This window comes from Haematobia irritans, chromosome 3 (assembly GCF_050003625.1).
Source record: "Haematobia irritans isolate KBUSLIRL chromosome 3, ASM5000362v1, whole genome shotgun sequence".
Taxonomy (NCBI): Eukaryota; Metazoa; Arthropoda; class Insecta; order Diptera; family Muscidae; genus Haematobia; species Haematobia irritans.
The window spans coordinates 50,199,542-50,216,104 of NC_134399.1; the positions used below are offsets into that span (position 1 = coordinate 50,199,542).

Genomic DNA, 16,563 nt, shown 5'->3' on the forward strand with positions numbered 1-16,563 from the left:
AAAAATGCACTGTTTGGTGTGGTTTGTACGCTGGTGGAATCATTGGACCGTATTTTTTCAAAGATGCTGTTGGACGCAACGTTACGGTGAATGGCGATCGCTATCGTTCGATGCTAACAAACTTTTTGTTGCCAAAAATGGAAGAACTGAACTTGGTTGACATGTGGTTTCAACAAGATGGCGCTACATGCCACACAGCTCGCGATTCTATGGCCATTTTGAGGGAAAACTTCGGAGAACAATTCATCTCAAGAAATGGACCGGTAAGTTGGCCACCAAGATCATGCGATTTGACGCCTTTAGACTATTTTTTGTGGGGCTACGTCAAGTCTAAAGTCTACAGAAATAAGCCAGCAACTATTCCAGCTTTGGAAGACAACATTTCCGAAGAAATTCGGGCTATTCCGGCCGAAATGCTCGAAAAAGTTGCCCAAAATTGGACTTTCCGAATGGACCACCTAAGACGCAGCCGCGGTCAACATTTAAATGAAATTATCTTCAAAAAGTAAATGTCATGGACCAATCTAACGTTTCAAATAAAGAACCGATGAGATTTTGCAAATTTTATGCGTTTTTTTTTTAAAAAAAAAGTTATCAAGCTCTTAACAAATCACCCTTTACAACGACGTTCCATAATTCATCCATACAAATATCCAACGAGTCATCTGGTGCAGTATTCGTCCAGATTGCACATGTCATCAGCTGTCTCCGCATTCTAAACTGAGACAAGTGTTGGAAGGTGGCCAAATTGCAACCGTTGGATTTTGTACATGTATAAAACAATTTAAAAATCAAAACAAGAAACTCTCCAAAATTTTAGTTTAAGATATTTGTATTGTATTTTGTATTTGTATTTTTTTATGTATACTATGTATTAACTATATCACTTATTTTGATTGATTCACAAACTTATTTTTTTTTATTAGTTATTGACGGTTTATATTTATTGAGGATTTATCTTTGTGATAGGATCCCCAAAGTGTAATAGTTGTCTTTGTTAGATGTTAATCTGTTGATAATCTTAACCTTACGCGAATACTTACCTAAGTGAGCTCCTTTAGGTCAGGAAAGTAGGGTGAAAAGTGATTCTCAATACATGTTATAGTTCATTTAGTATGTTACTTTGTGGATTCTAAGTCCAATCGTTTTTACCAGTTTATTAATTTTGATTGATTTTATTTTTGGGTTTATAACCGTTCGTTTAATATAGTTTCTCTGAATGTTTAAAAAGACGAGTCAGTTGTAGTTTTTCTTTGACATTTTTTTTAGTTGTATTTTTTATTGATTTTTTTTTGTTTTGATGATAAATAATTAATTTTGTTTTTAATAATACTTATAACTAAATTGAAACCTAGAGATAGAATAAAAATAGAAAAAAAAGGAAACAAAAATAGAAGATAGGATAATTGATATATTAGGGTTAAGCATAATTTTAATAAATATGATTTTTGTTTGAATTATGGAAATTGAAATCATGATGTGTTAGTTATATTTGCTGAGGGGGAGTAAAGTGAGGTGAGTGTGTGATGTGGGCGGGGGGGTTGTGGGGTCATGTAGGACGGAAATAATGACCAAGGTAGGGCAGGCGGCCGAAGGTCGAAGGATTATTCGTTATATGTTGAAGTTTTATTGTTCTTACCATTTGTGTTGAGATAGTTTGGTACCTTGGAAAGAGATTCTTGGACGAAAGTGTAGTGTCTTTCTGTGGTGCAGTAGAGGCATGAATATTCAGACTCGAACACAGGCTAAGAAAAGAAGTAGACCGGAATTATTTGACGTGAATCGTTCTATATTCTTTGAGGAAAAAAGGAGTAAAACTCTTTCCGCAATGGATCAAGCGACTGGCAGTTCTGATGCGCCTGGTCAGATCATGGATATGTCCCAAACTATAAATGCGACTGCATCAGACACTAATACTTTAGGGCCCCGTAATTTGCGCGATGTTACAAGTGGCGGGGAACAACAGCAGGAGTCTGGGCAAAGTGAAGGTCCGTTACAGGGCGAAGCATTAGGTTACCATCGCATTTTGGAAAACAGGGTGCAAACAGTGCAATCTGAAATAGGTGATATCCGAAAGGCAATAGGTGAATTGTCCAAAGCTGTAAGGGATTTGACCAATTTAGCGACATGTCAAGCTAGGGGTGAGAACACTGCCAAGAGTTCACAAAGCGACCCTGTAACACCCGGAAACGGTCCAAATAGTGATGGGGTACTGCTTCAACTAACAGTAGTGTAGGAGGTAGATATGGTACGGTTGGAAGTAATCAGAATAGTGCTTTAAGTCAGAAAAAGGTAAATTTAGTAACCAGGATAAATAAATTAGGATTAATGTTCGATGGAACTGCAAATGGTATAGGTGTAGAGGAATTTGTTTATCGACTGGAATATTTTCAATGTCAATATGGAATTCCCTGGGCGGAAATAATAAGAGATTTCCCACTATTAGTGACAGGCCGCGTGGTACTGGCTATTTCAAAAAACACATATGTTTCATGACTGTGACGAATTAAAGTATAGTTTGCTTAGCCAGTATCAATCTTCACGTTCGAATTTTGAAATACTGACCGATTTGGCTCAACGAAAACAGGATGTGAATGAATCGATTGACACGTTTTTCACGTCATGGGGCAAATTAGGACAAAGTTGGTGCAGCCCATAAGTGAGTTCGACATGATTAAAATAATGAAAAAGAATGTTCGGGAAAGTATTGGCAGGATTGTATATCCCATTCAGGTTTCCTCTGTCGAACAGCTCAGAGTGGAGTGTAATGAGGCAGAGAAAAACTTCCCTAGACGTGAAATTAGGAATTTACCACACATGCGACCAAATAAAAATGTTAACGAATTATATATGGACTTAAATGAAACCGGATCTGAAGAGGAATATGATGCGATTACAGTTCCCGAAGTATCGGCCATACAATTCGACGGGAGCGCGAAACAACGAATGTTATGTTGGAATTGCAGAAAATTAGGTCATTCATTCCGCGATTGTGAGGAAACAGTAAGGTCATTATTTTGCTATAAATGTGGTAACCCTGGAACTACTACTCCAAGGTGTCATATTTGCCAGCAGGGAAACCGGAACAAGGGCGTGGACAATCCAGGGGACCCACGTCCGAAGGAGAACCCCTTTCGTCAGTGAATCGAATTCTGGATATACACTCAAAGAAAAATAGCGTAGCGAGTAATTTAATTAAAGTAAATGATCATGTTGTTAATTCTGGAAATAGACATTATGTACCATTAGAAATCAGAAAGGAAAATTATGAAAATGTTAGGAATAGGATTTTTGATTCGGAAGTATTTAGAAATAATGGAAATCAAAGAAATATACCTAAAGTAAGAGAAAAATTTGAGACTAAAAGAAAGGAAATGAAGATTTTGATTGAAGCAGTTAGGAAAGTGAGTAATTATTCTGATCTGAGAGTTTTTGCAAAAGTAGATATTAATGGAATTTCAATAAATGGATTATTAGATACAGGTGCATCAGTGAGCATTTTAGGAAAAGGTTGTAGAGAATTGGTGGAGAGACTTGAAACTCCGTTTAAACCAATATATTCTAGTGCAAGAACTGCGGGAGGCCAAAAACATACTATTTTAGGAAAAATTAGGCTAAAAATAAAATATAAGGATAGTTGCAAGGAAATGGATTTTTATTTATGCCCCGATTTAGAACAGAATCTTTATTTAGGGATTGATTTTTGGAGATTGTTTGAATTAGCACCTGATATTGTGAAAATTGATGAAGTAATTAATGAAAATAATTTGAAAGAATTTGAAAGTCATGATGACTATAAACTAAAGCCACATGAACTAACTGATGAGCAAAATAGAATATTGAATGAAACAATCAAGAATTTCGATACTTTTGAAGAAAAAGGATTAGGTAGGACTAGTTTACAGAAACATACAATTAAGTTAGTTGAAGGTGCAATACCAGTAAAGGATCGTTATTATCCCATTTCACCGGCAGTTCAGGCTATTGTGTATGAGGAAGTAGATAATATGCTCAGGCTTGGGGTTATTGAGGAAAGTGAACGCCCTTGGAGCAATAGAACCACCGTTGTTAGGAAGCCAGGAAAAAATCGATTCTGCCTAGATGCCCGAAAATTAAACAATAAAAGATGCGTATCCGCTACAAAATATAGACGACATCTTGAGCAGAATCTATGAGACCTACTTTATTAGCAGTGTGGATATGCCTTTTGGCAAATCGAACTCGATGATGATAGTAAAGCCTGCACCGCGTTTACAGTACCCGGTCGCCCTCTTTACCAGTTCTGGGTAATGCCATTTGGGCTCTGTAACGCGGCACAGCGCTTATGCAGGCTATTGGACCGTGTAATCCCTCAACACTTAAAGGAAAATGTCTTTGTTTATTTAGACGACCTTTTGGTCATTTCAAGCGATTTTAATGAACATATCCGTCTGCTAAATGAAGTTGAAAAGGGCAAATTTGACCATTGGTCTAAAAAAAATCGCAATTTTGTTTTCGGGAACTGAAATATTTAGGATTCATTATAGGCGACGGAAAATTGAGAACAGATCCGGATAAGGTTAAGGCCATAAAAGATATTAGGATTCCGCGTAACCCTCGAGAAGTCCGTAGTTTCTTAGGTACTGCTGGTTGGTACCGGCGTTTTATCAAAGATTTCGCTTCAATTGCTGCACCTTTGACCGACACACTTAAAAAGACTAAAAGATTTGAAATGAGTGCTGATGCAATTAAATCTTTTGAAAATTTGAAACGTGCGTTGACTTCAGCACCGGTACTACGCCATGCAGACTTTTCGAGACGTTTCTACATACAGTGCGACGCGAGTGAGTACGACATCGGGGCGGTTTTGTTTCAGTTGAACAATCGGTATGAAGAACACCCAATTGCTTTTTACTCACAGAAACTGAACAGTTGTCAGCGCAATTATAGCGTGACAGAAAAGGAATGCTTGGCGGCTGTGATGGCAATAAAAAGTTTCGGTCATATGCTGAAATGATGTCTTTTACCGTCATCACAGATCATGTCTCCCTCAAATGGCTTATGGGTTTGAAAGATTTAACTGGCCGATTGGCCCGGTGGTCATTACAGTTACAATCATTTAATTTTGAAATTGAACATCGAAAGGGATCAGATAACGTTGTCGCTGATATGCTATCAAGAGCTCCCACTATTATTGATGTTGATGAAATTGGCCGAGATGATTTATTGGATTTTGAGACATCGGATTTCGGAAGTGATGATTATTTGGGTTTAATACGCCATGTGAATGAGAACATGGACAATTTACCTGACCTGAAGATAGAGGATGGCATGGTGTTCAAAAGGATACTGGTGAATCCTGAAGTTGAAGAATTTCAATGGAAACTATGGCTTCCGGCCGGTATTACCCACGAAATTATAGATAAGGCTCATAAATCTTTTACATCGGCTCACGGTGGTATGGCTAAGACAATGGAACGGGTGAAGCCGTTCTTTTATTGGCCTAGAATGGCGATTCAAATACGAAACTACGTACGAAATTGTGAAATTTGTAAGGAATCCAAATCGTCGAATCGAAACTTAATGCCCGGAATTGGCCAGGAGGTGGTTCTGGGTAAATATCCCCGGTCAAAGAAGGGAAATGCGTATATATTCATTGTTGTGGATCACTTCACCAAATTTACATTCCTCAAGGCGATGAAAGAGGCTACGACCACAAATGTGATCAGATTTTTAGTAGAGGAAGTTTTTCTTAAATTTGGGGTGCCTGAAGTGATCCACAGTGATAATGGAGTGCAGTTTACGACTAAGTCTTTTCAAGAAATGATTGAGGCTTATAGTATCACCCACATCAAAACTGCAGTGTATTCACCCCAATCAAATGCTTCGGAAAGGGTGAATCAATCGGTATTGACTGCGATAAGGGCTTACTTGAAAGACGACCATCGAGACTGCGATATGTACCTTACAGAAATTGAATGTGCTTTGAGAACTTCAGTTCATTCGGCCATAGGTGTGACACCTTTCTTTGCGTTGTTTGGATTTCACAGGTTTTCAAACGGCGCGGATTACAAATTGGCTCGAAAACTGATGTCCATGTCAGATCACGAAATAAAGGGACTGAATAGATCTGATAAATTGGAAATGATACGCGCGAAAGTAAAGGATAACTTGCATAGGGCATATGAACTGAGTTCAGAAAGATACAATAAAAGGGCTAGAGTAGTGAGATTTATACCAGGACAAGAGGTATACCGGCGGAACATAGTGCAATCGGATTTTACGAAAAATATCAATGCAAAATTTTGCAAGAAGTTCTTGAAATGTCGAATTGTTAAACCCATCAGACGAAATATGATGAGGTAGAAACCCTACAAGGCAAACCGATTGGTGTTTATCATGTAAAAGATATCAAGGCATAGTGCAATATAGAATTAGAATCTGTGATTTCTCTCAGTGCAATATTAGGATAAGTCTTTGTGTTTGTGCTCGTCCTAATATAGCAATATTTCTATTCTATAGTGCAATGAAAACTAGCTGTGATATCATTACTCATTATAATTTTTTTTTTTTGGATTATACGAACTTATGATATGCCTAGATTAATGTTTTCATTTTTTGTGCCCCCTACCTCATTGAGTTTTTTTGTTTTCGATACTGGAATTGGAACAATGGGCCGTCTTACATGAACCATACGTGCGGGGACCATTCCTGAAATGGGGAAAAAGTGCCACAAAGTATCAGGACTATGGTGGAGTATAGATGGCATACTTCCCTAATAACGATAGTAGTGCCCGGCTTTTTCTCAGGGTGTGGGAGTTAACCACGTTGGGCTACAAGGACTGATAGTATCACAGAAGCAAGGACAACCGCACGCCACCCCTGATTTCTATCCATCATCAGGTCTGGAGTTTTGTTGCGGGGCCCTTGACGATGTGAATTCACCCCTGGGTGTCAGGAAATTTTTTTTGCGTGGGGGCCCCTATAGTAAGGCCTTGACGACTAAATGGCGGCCTTAAAAACCACAAATTATCCCCAGCCCCTATTTTGGATTATTGCTGGGGGAGCCAGGGAGAGCTATTTTGTTTGTATATTTTATTTGGATGCTTTGATTTCCAAATTTCTATGTGCGTGGTTGGAAGAGATATGGCTTCGTCTGGGTTTGTGAAACGGAATCCGTGCCCATGAGAAGTGCCTATGCAAAAAGGTGAGGAAAATTAAAGATCAGTCCGTTGCGTGGAATGATGTATTAATTATGATCTTGATATAGGCCTTTAGAACATCGATTACAAATTCATCCATAGTTGCGGTTCAGGGCAACAAAACGCCTTAGGGGACAAGCCAGAATCAGAGAAGCCAGGTCTGATCATATCGTAAGGTAGGATTGTATCCTTAAGTATATTTGCTCGATTCGTAACGAAATATTACGTGCGGAACAGTATTACCGTCATCTGTGGCTAAATCTCCAATTGTCAATTGCATTGATCCATAATCTCGAAGAGAGTAAAGCTCAGTACCGAAAGCTTTACATTACTTTGTCATATTTGTCTACACCAAGATTGCCAGTAAAGCAAGAGCAAACGTACAAAGCTCTAAATAATAGAAACACAAATACAACGACGTTCCATAATTCATCCATACAAATATCCAACGAGTCATCTGGTGCAGTATCAGCTGTCTAAACTGAGACAAGTGTTGGAAGGTGGCCAAATTGCAACCGTTGGATTTTGTACATGTATAAAACAATTTAAAAATCAAAACAAGAAACTCTCCAAAATTTTAGTTTAAGATATTTGTATTGTATTTTGTATTTGTATTTTTTTATGTATACTATGTATTAACTATATCACTTATTTTGATTGATTCACAAACTTATTTTTTTTATTAGTTATTGACGGTTTATATTTATTGAGGATTTATCTTTGTGATAGGATCCCCAAAGTGTAATAGTTGTCTTTGTTAGATGTTAATCTGTTGATAATCTTAACCTTACGCGAATACTTACCTAAGTGAGCTCCTTTAGGTCAGGAAAGTAGGGTGAAAAGTGATTCTCAATACATGTTATAGTTCATTTAGTATGTTACTTTGTGGATTCTAAGTCCAATCGTTTTTATTAATTTTGATTGATTTTATTTTTGGGTTTATAACCGTTCGTTTAATATAGTTTCTCTGAATGATTAAAAAGACGAGTCAGTTGTAGTTTTTCTTTGACATTATTTTTAGTTGTATTTTTTATTGATTTTTTTTTGTTATGATGATAAATAATTAATTTTGTTTTTAATAATACTTATAACTAAATTGAAACCTAGAGATAGAATAAAAATAGAAAAAAGGACACAAAAATAGAAGATAGGATAATTGATATATTAGGGTTAAGCATAATTTTAATAAATATGATTTTTGTTTGAATTATGGAAATTGAAATCATGATGTGTTAGTTATATTTGCTGAGGGGGAGTAAAGTGAGGTGAGTGTGTGATGTGGGCGGGGGGTTGTGGGGTCATGTAGGACGGAAATAATGACCAAGGTAGGGCGGGCGGCCGAAGATCATAGGGCGACCTTCCCTACGTAATGGAATGTGTGTTGTGTTAAGAGTTTGTTTGTGTGATGTTAGGACATGTTTTTTTTTATTGTCAGCGGGCCTGGACTGGGATATTGGGATGGGACCACGCCTGAGGTGTCGACGAGGCTAGCCGGTGTCCGAAAATAATATCCCCTAGTCGCACAAGGGCATCCGTAACAGCTGTCTTTTCTAGAATTGGAAGGACAAGTCAAAACAGAAGACGGAGAAAATGCTTTGGTATGAAAATGTCAGAATCTACATTTTATAAGTCAAAATAAACAAATTATATTATCTTTTATTATTTAGAAAGGGATATTAAATGGATTAACGGACATATCATTAGAAAAATATGTGCGGAATTGCCTTAAAGCGGTACTTCTAGATCAAGCAGCATGTAGCTTTTCTTGGTTTGGGCACCATGGAAATACACCTGTCCATGCACTAACAGTAATGAATATAATAAAAGGTATACAATTTTAAATATGATATGGAATTACTGATCATTACGTCTCATTCATTTTTTAATACAAAATGTACAATGGCCAAATTTCCCAACGATCGTTCACCGATTTTATTGCTGTCGCCAAAAAGTGGTTCCAATATGCGAAGGATCGGCAACGGAAACTCGCAGTCAAAATAAACGGTTAATTTTTTAATTCTGTTTTTGTGATAATTAGATTTCATCAGGTTGAAGTAAAATCCTGCCAGTTTTAGTTTTTAATTTTACAACACATACGCTAACTATATTCTATATTACAATATCTGTAAATTTAACTATGGTTATAGTATATTTATAATACGTTTGTAGTACATTTATATATACATATAAACTTTTTGTAATAGCCAAATAATTCATTGATAATAAATGAAACAATGATTATTCAGTACAAAAAAGCTTATATTATTTCAATAGGAAAATTCAGTACGGAAAATGCACGTTTTGGCGATACAGAAACGTACCGCCTCCGCGATACGTATACGTGCCGCTTTTGCGTTACAAAAACGGACTGCTTTAGTGTTACGTAAACGTACTACTTTAGCTTATACGGTGTTCTCACCAAGCATGTTTTGGGGTTTGAAATGTTTTCGCTTTATAAGCACTTCAAAACGAGTCGTTTTCGCCATACTAAAAAAACAAGTTCAAACACACAAGTTTTCCTCCAAAACACGTCAATTTTAGAATGTGAACCCACCTAATTTGGAATATACCCCGAATAACATACCCTATTCAAAATATATGTCAAAATATTGAAATAAGTTTCATAGAAAAAAGAATAAACGAAGGCTTTTAAGAACATGGACATGTGAAAATAACATAAAATTTTTTTTCCCTTTGCGCTCGCGGTAATTATTTGGACATAGGTTGCATATATGTGAATTTCGAGTAAATGTGAATTTCTAGTTTCCATGGTAACTGTCAAATTAAAACATCTCAACCCGGTGTGAACGGTGAAATGTTTTGGAAAAACGAATTTGTTTCCGTGCCGTTTTTCTTAGAGGGTTACAGTTAATTTCTTATATCCGAAACAAACGTTTTCGTTCATCTAAAATATCAAAAATAGTTCATTTTCCTTAATAATTTCAGCTGTGTGGGGATCCTAGCCGAACGAAAGCATTCGTTTGGGATATGAAAAATTGGCTGTCAATAGCTTCGTTCGAGAACAAGACAATTTTTGATTTGCAAGATTTTACTGGGAAAAAAATCTCTAGCAAAAACTTGCAATTTCTATATATGATAACGTCGGCTCTATTGTGTGTGCTGGCTTTTTGGTGTAAACGAACGACATTCAGTAAAAATTTGTGGAAGTTATCAAAAATTATTGTGTTCTCGAACGGAGCTATTGTTCCGCGAACAGATAATACCAGTCATCATGACAAAACAAAATGGTTCTGTGCGCGAATAGAACGATAATGCTGCCAAGTTTCCAATGTGGGACTATATGAAAGCTGAGTTCTAGGAAATACAAAATGTCATATTTTAGTGTACAGCTGCTTGAAAATTTCTTTTTGGCGTGAGTGGCAGACAAAATGGTTGGTTAATTAGATTTGAAGATAAATTTCTTGTATTTTCCTTGCGATCGCTAATGTAACTTACAATTACTTAGTACTGTCCTTTTACGTACATAATTATATTAAATGCTGATGTGATATTTTTCTATATTTATGTATGTACAATTATTTGTTTCAGGTAAAAGTGAAGTGCTCGGATTTGCGAACGAAAGACAAGAAAGAGCTAACGAAACAGCTCGATGAGCTGAAAAATGAGTTGCTCGTCCTACGAGTTGCCAAAGTTACTGGTGGTGCTCCTTCTAAGCTCTCCAAGATGTAAGCAATTAATGTAATAGTACAATTTGTGTAGATGCGCTAAACATTACTTTTATTTTGCAGACGTGTAGTTCGCAAAGCAATTGCTCGCGTTTATATTGTTATGCACCAAAAGCAAAAGGAAAATCTACGCAAGGTCTATAAAAATAAGAAGTATAAGCCATTGGACTTACGAAAAAAGAAAACTCGTGCTATTCGTAAGGCACTGTCCCCTAGAGACGCCAACAGAAAGACTCTGAAGGAAATACGCAAAAGATCCATTTATCCTCAAAGAAAATATGCTGTCAAAGCTTAAAGATTTTTATTGTTTGAGAAAATCAGCAAAATAAATTGAGTCTTACACAATTGCTTTCTAAAGTTTTAAATTTTTACACGATCGCAAGAAAGATGAACCCTAAATCCGTTTATATATTTATGAAGTACGAATTATCAGATTGATGCTAATTTTCATTAAGGAAGAGAAATTACTAGGTAATTAGAAGAAGACATCAATTGGTTTCAGTTTGGGCCGAAAACCAAAAACGTTCATATTTCAGTAATGTCAATTTCTTACATATATTTTTCTGAAATTCCTAAAAGTGAATTTCGCGGTTTGGTTGTAATATTTTATGCAATAAGGCCTGTTTTAAGATCGCATTATAGCGGTAAAACAGTAAATTTTTCACGATTACTATTTAACCCTAGCTTTAACACTACATACAAATGTAAATAGTTCAGTTTTGATACTCTTGCCTGGTGACAGAGGATATTCAAAAGTAAAAACCGCTTGCACCCATGATGAGAAAAAAGGAAGAATGTTAATTCTACTCCCTGTGCAAAATTTCACGTAGATCGGAGTAAAACTTTGGCCTCTGTGGTAATATGGGTGTATATCGGGCGATATATGGGAGCTATACCTAACTCTGACAGGATTTTAAAAATGTCGAACAGATAATATTAAAAAAACAATATTTTCTCTGTAGCGAATATCAGAATGCAAAACAAACATAAAACATATCTAATGATGCTAAAAATAACAAAGGAAACAAAATACATATATGTATATGAAAATAGTGGAGAAAAAAATAATCAATTTTAAAGGAAATAAACTTTTACAATTGTTGAATCATTCCCCACCAAGTTATACTAAAATTTGCCAAAAAAAAATATGAATTTATGCATCTGCTTTTACAAATAATTTTTATTTTGCGCCTAAACTTGAATTTAATATCAATCCATAATACTTTTTAATGTCTGTTTTCACACGTAACGTGACAAAATTATATATGATTCAGCACACCAAATGTTATAGGTGTAAATCTTGTTCGTGTTCATTTATTTTAAACAGCTAAATATATTGAATTGGTGCTTTGTGGGATTGCCTCGGTGCTATATATTTTCGTACCCTCAGGTTTGGGTTGAGTTGTTCACACATCCGTCAGTCCTATTACATTGAGCTCAACTGAACAATCGACATTCGACCAAAATTGATAATCGGTTAGGAATCGACGTATTAAAAGATTGAGCTACTTTTAATACATTTTTAATGTTGGTTATTTAAATAAAAACGTGAATACACATTATTAAACTATTCGATAGATTTTCTGCGAAAAGGTGGTTACTATATTCGTTTTTCGAGTCGAAATGCACTTTATGTTTGCGATTACTTTTCCTGAAATAATTAAAATTATAAATGAAAACAAACATATTCCTGTAGACTTGCCGAGTAAAAAGAAACGACTTGCCCAGTAAAAAGAAACGATTGTAAAATGAAATTCAAAAAGCATTTATTTTGTTAACATTTTTCTATAAATTTCATGTTTATATACGTTATTTCTATTCCATCATATATAGCAGCTCCCTACTACATGATGGAATAGAAATAACGTATATAAACATGAAATTTATAGAAAAATGTTAAAATAAATGTTTTTTTTTATTGAATTTTATTTTATAATCGATTCTTTTTACTGGGCATCGGGATAATAAACACAAATGCTGCTAGCCTTGCATCGTAATTATAAAGGAGGCATTGCAATTGATGTTTCAGTACTATGATAGAAACGAATGTAATCACAAGAAATAAAATGCAGAATAAATTTAGTTTTTTTCAGAACAAATTTATTTCCAGAATAAGTGGTAAATGTTTATGCCACATAAACAACTAATTTTTATTTAAAAAGCAAAATAATTTGCTTGTATTCATCATCATTCCCAAATGAATGTGATAGGCTGGTATGAAACGATTTCATTTCATTGTGGCTTTTGGAACAATTTCACTACTTCTATCACTTCTCGTAAAATTTTATTCAGCGGATCCGATACAGAATTTTTTAAATATAAGTTATATCTTTCATTGTTTTTTATTCCAAAATTATTTACTGTAATTTGTATGCCCTGGAAGCAAAGTAAATGTTCTAAATTAACGCTGTTCTCATTGGGTGTGATTTGAACTTTCAATTGTCCTTCAATAACATGCGATGCAACTGGTATGTCACAAAATTATTTTTCAGTAGTTGGAGGATGATCTTTTGAATTTTATTTGTCATGCCCACGTTGGGCAGTAGCTCAATTTCTTGTTCAGCCCAACTTTTGTAATGTTTTCTTATAAAATGTGTGGTACAATAGGGTACACTGCGCTGTAGGACTATAAGAGGAGAATTTTCAAGTGCATTAATTAAACCGGGATGAAGGCTTATGAATTTTTCTTCGTTATTGTCGGCATTAATTACGCATATATCTTTCATTTCATCGATTCAAAACACATCGAATAAAACGTGACTGAAATAGTTATTGGAACTTATACATTGGTAGAGTATAACAAGAAACATCCTTCAGAAAACCAGCCACTTGGCATCTCAATGTATTAATTTCAGTCAACGAAGAGTCTCTGGTGTAGGACACTAACATCCCTTTGTGACGAATTATCTTGCGAAATATAAGTCGGGAACAGTGACTTAAACGTGAGAGATGCTGCAATAGTAATGGACCGATGTCATTAGCGTAGCTAGACAATTTTCCTAGGGGGGGCTATAGCCCCCCTAGCTAAAACTTTATAGACTGAACTTACAGGTTCAACTAATGTTTTATTTAATAAAATTGAATAAAAAAATAGACATCAAAATAACTCGACAATCAATTTATAATAAAGCAACCAAAAGTACCCTACGGGGAAATTGGTGCAAATTGCTACTGACGGACCTATCACAGAACTGGTACCTGTCCTCCAGTTAGTTGCAATTTTCACATTTAGTGAAATAAAACTATCAGAATAACCTTTTGTTCGACATATTTCAAAAGTTTTTTTTTCATTTCGGGTTCGATTAGGAGCCCAAATTGAAAGAGATTTCTAATAATAATAAGTCGGAAACAGTGACTTAAACGTGAGAGATGCTGCAATAGTAATGGACCGATGTCATTAGCGTAGCTAGACAATTTTCCTAGGGGGGGGCTATAGCCCCCCTAGCTAAAACTTTATAGACTGAACTTATAGGTTCAACTAATGTTTTATTTCATGAAATTGAATAAAAAAATAGACATCAAAATAACTCGACAATCAATTTATAATAAAGCAACCAAAAGTACCCTACGGGGAAATTGGTGCAAATTGCTACTGACGAACCTATCACAGAACTGGTACCTGTCCTCCAGTTAGTTGCAATTTTCACATTTAGTGAAATAAAACTATCAGAATAACCTTTTGTTCGACATATTTCAAAAGTTTTTTTTTTCATTTCGGGTTCGATTAGGAGCCCAAATTGAAAGAGATTTCTAAGAGTTTGTCCGAGACTGGTTCCTGAGGACCTGTTTATGGGTTGCTCCTGCTAAATTGTCCCAGGACGTGTTCTTTGGGATGAGTCACGTTTGGAAAACGTGTACCGAAAACGTTTTTCTTCTGTTAGAGTCTTTTGAATTGCTTCGAAAATTTTAAACTTTTATCACCAAAAAATTCGTTTGGTACTAAATTTTTATTTTTTCAATAAAGAAAGTTATTTTTGAAACAACAACACAGTCCATTTCGTTTATATCAAACACTGTTCTTTTCTGACTTTTGGTCTTTAATAAGACACATTTTACAGTTCAAAATTTAATATACTACAATGTAATGTTGAACATTTTTTCGGAATCTTCCGAACGTATCTGGAATATATGTAAAAAAAGAAACTTTGGTCGAAGCAGGGATCAAACCCACGACCCTTGGCATGCAAGTCGGACGTAGCAACCACTGCTCCACGGTGCCAAACTAAATGTTTTTTTCTGTTAAATAAACTTTGTTTATTCGGTTCGTGGGCGCCGCAAGCTATGCTATATAAATATGACTTACATGGGTATTTCTCTATTGATGACCATAACAGGTACATAGCTCAGTGGTTAGTATGTTGGCTTAAAAAGTGCATGGTCCGCGGTTCGATACTCCGTCCAGGCGAAAGGTAAAAAAAGAATTATTTTTTTGCGTGTACACACCAGGGACTAGTCCTGTACCAGTTCTGTGGTTGATCCATTTCCCGTAGGGTAGTTCCACACTTTTCCCAGCAAAAAATTGGAAGTTGTTCTAAAGGCACAACTTTAAAAGCACTTCCAAAAATGTGTTCCGAAAAGAAGTTAACTATTTTAACTACACAGGAAGTTTTTTTACTTCAATTTTTTATATTTTAATGCGTAATTTTTTGTTTTCTTTTTTCAAATAGTTTAAAAAAAGAGTAAGAATAAATAAAATGGTACAAATTATTCAAATTTTGCCACAAAAATGCTAAATCCATTATAGAAAAATCGATAATATTTGAAAATATTCGAGGGAAAACGTTTCAAACAAGCGTTAGAATGCATTAAAATCATAAAAAGTATAAATTATTTATTTGGGAAAATATCACAACATTTTTAATTCACATTCAAAACACACCTTATGAAGTGATGCAAATTCATTGCAACGGTTGTTGAAACGGTGGACATTCGTTCTATGACAAATTCATATTACATTCATCGCTTCTCCGCCAATTTTGTACCACTTCCAGACCCAAAAAGAACATTTTCACTTCTGTTTTGGCGACACTTTTTTGCAGCATTATTAAGATATTAATTTATGAAAGAATAGTTTTAATATCAATTACTATTTTTTATTCAACTAAATCATACGTTCAACCACAGCTTTATTTCATAAATATCAGACTTCTACCACAACCCAAGTAATTCGATTGTGCATGAAAGTCTTTAGTGGAACTTTGTGCGTTGTACGAGTATATACTTGTTTAATTTTTATAAAAATGTAAAATCGTAAATAGGTTTTCAAATTCTGGGGGGGGTCTAAGCCCCCTCCCCAGAGGCCATCCTAAGTTTATGACCGATATAACAACAAATTAAATGGCGTTATTATCATGACCAATAGAAGGACTGTTTTCTTTTTGCACTGAATGCAACATTTGTATGGGCTATCCAGAACATCGTTGAACTGGTGTTCTATCCAGAACATCTCATCAGTGCAAGTAGCGCCGATGTTGCCAGATTGTATTTGGATAAAGTGACGCTTCTTCGATTCACAATAGCAATTTATTGTGACTATTTTATCGAAAAACATGAAATTCAAAGTGATACAGTGTCAGAAATAATCGCAGCAGCAAATATTTATTACTAATTGAAGCATTTCATACATTAAAAATGCAAGATTTCACTTCTTTTCTGTGATTGTTTTTAAACAGCTGATGACAGTGTTGCATATTTTT

General features: G+C 35.3%; 1 protein-coding gene across 1 annotated transcript; it reads left to right on the forward strand.

The window, feature by feature from the left end:
* The first annotated feature begins 10,442 nt into the window (after positions 1 to 10,442).
* Positions 10,443 to 11,212, forward strand: RpL35 (Ribosomal protein L35). Its single transcript, XM_075300112.1, has 3 exons — positions 10,443 to 10,573; positions 10,731 to 10,867; positions 10,931 to 11,212. The coding sequence occupies exons 1-3, from the start codon at positions 10,571 to 10,573 to the stop codon at positions 11,160 to 11,162; spliced, it is 372 nt and encodes a 123-aa protein (XP_075156227.1). The 5' UTR covers positions 10,443 to 10,570; the 3' UTR covers positions 11,163 to 11,212.
* The last annotated feature ends 5,351 nt before the right edge of the window (positions 11,213 to 16,563 follow it).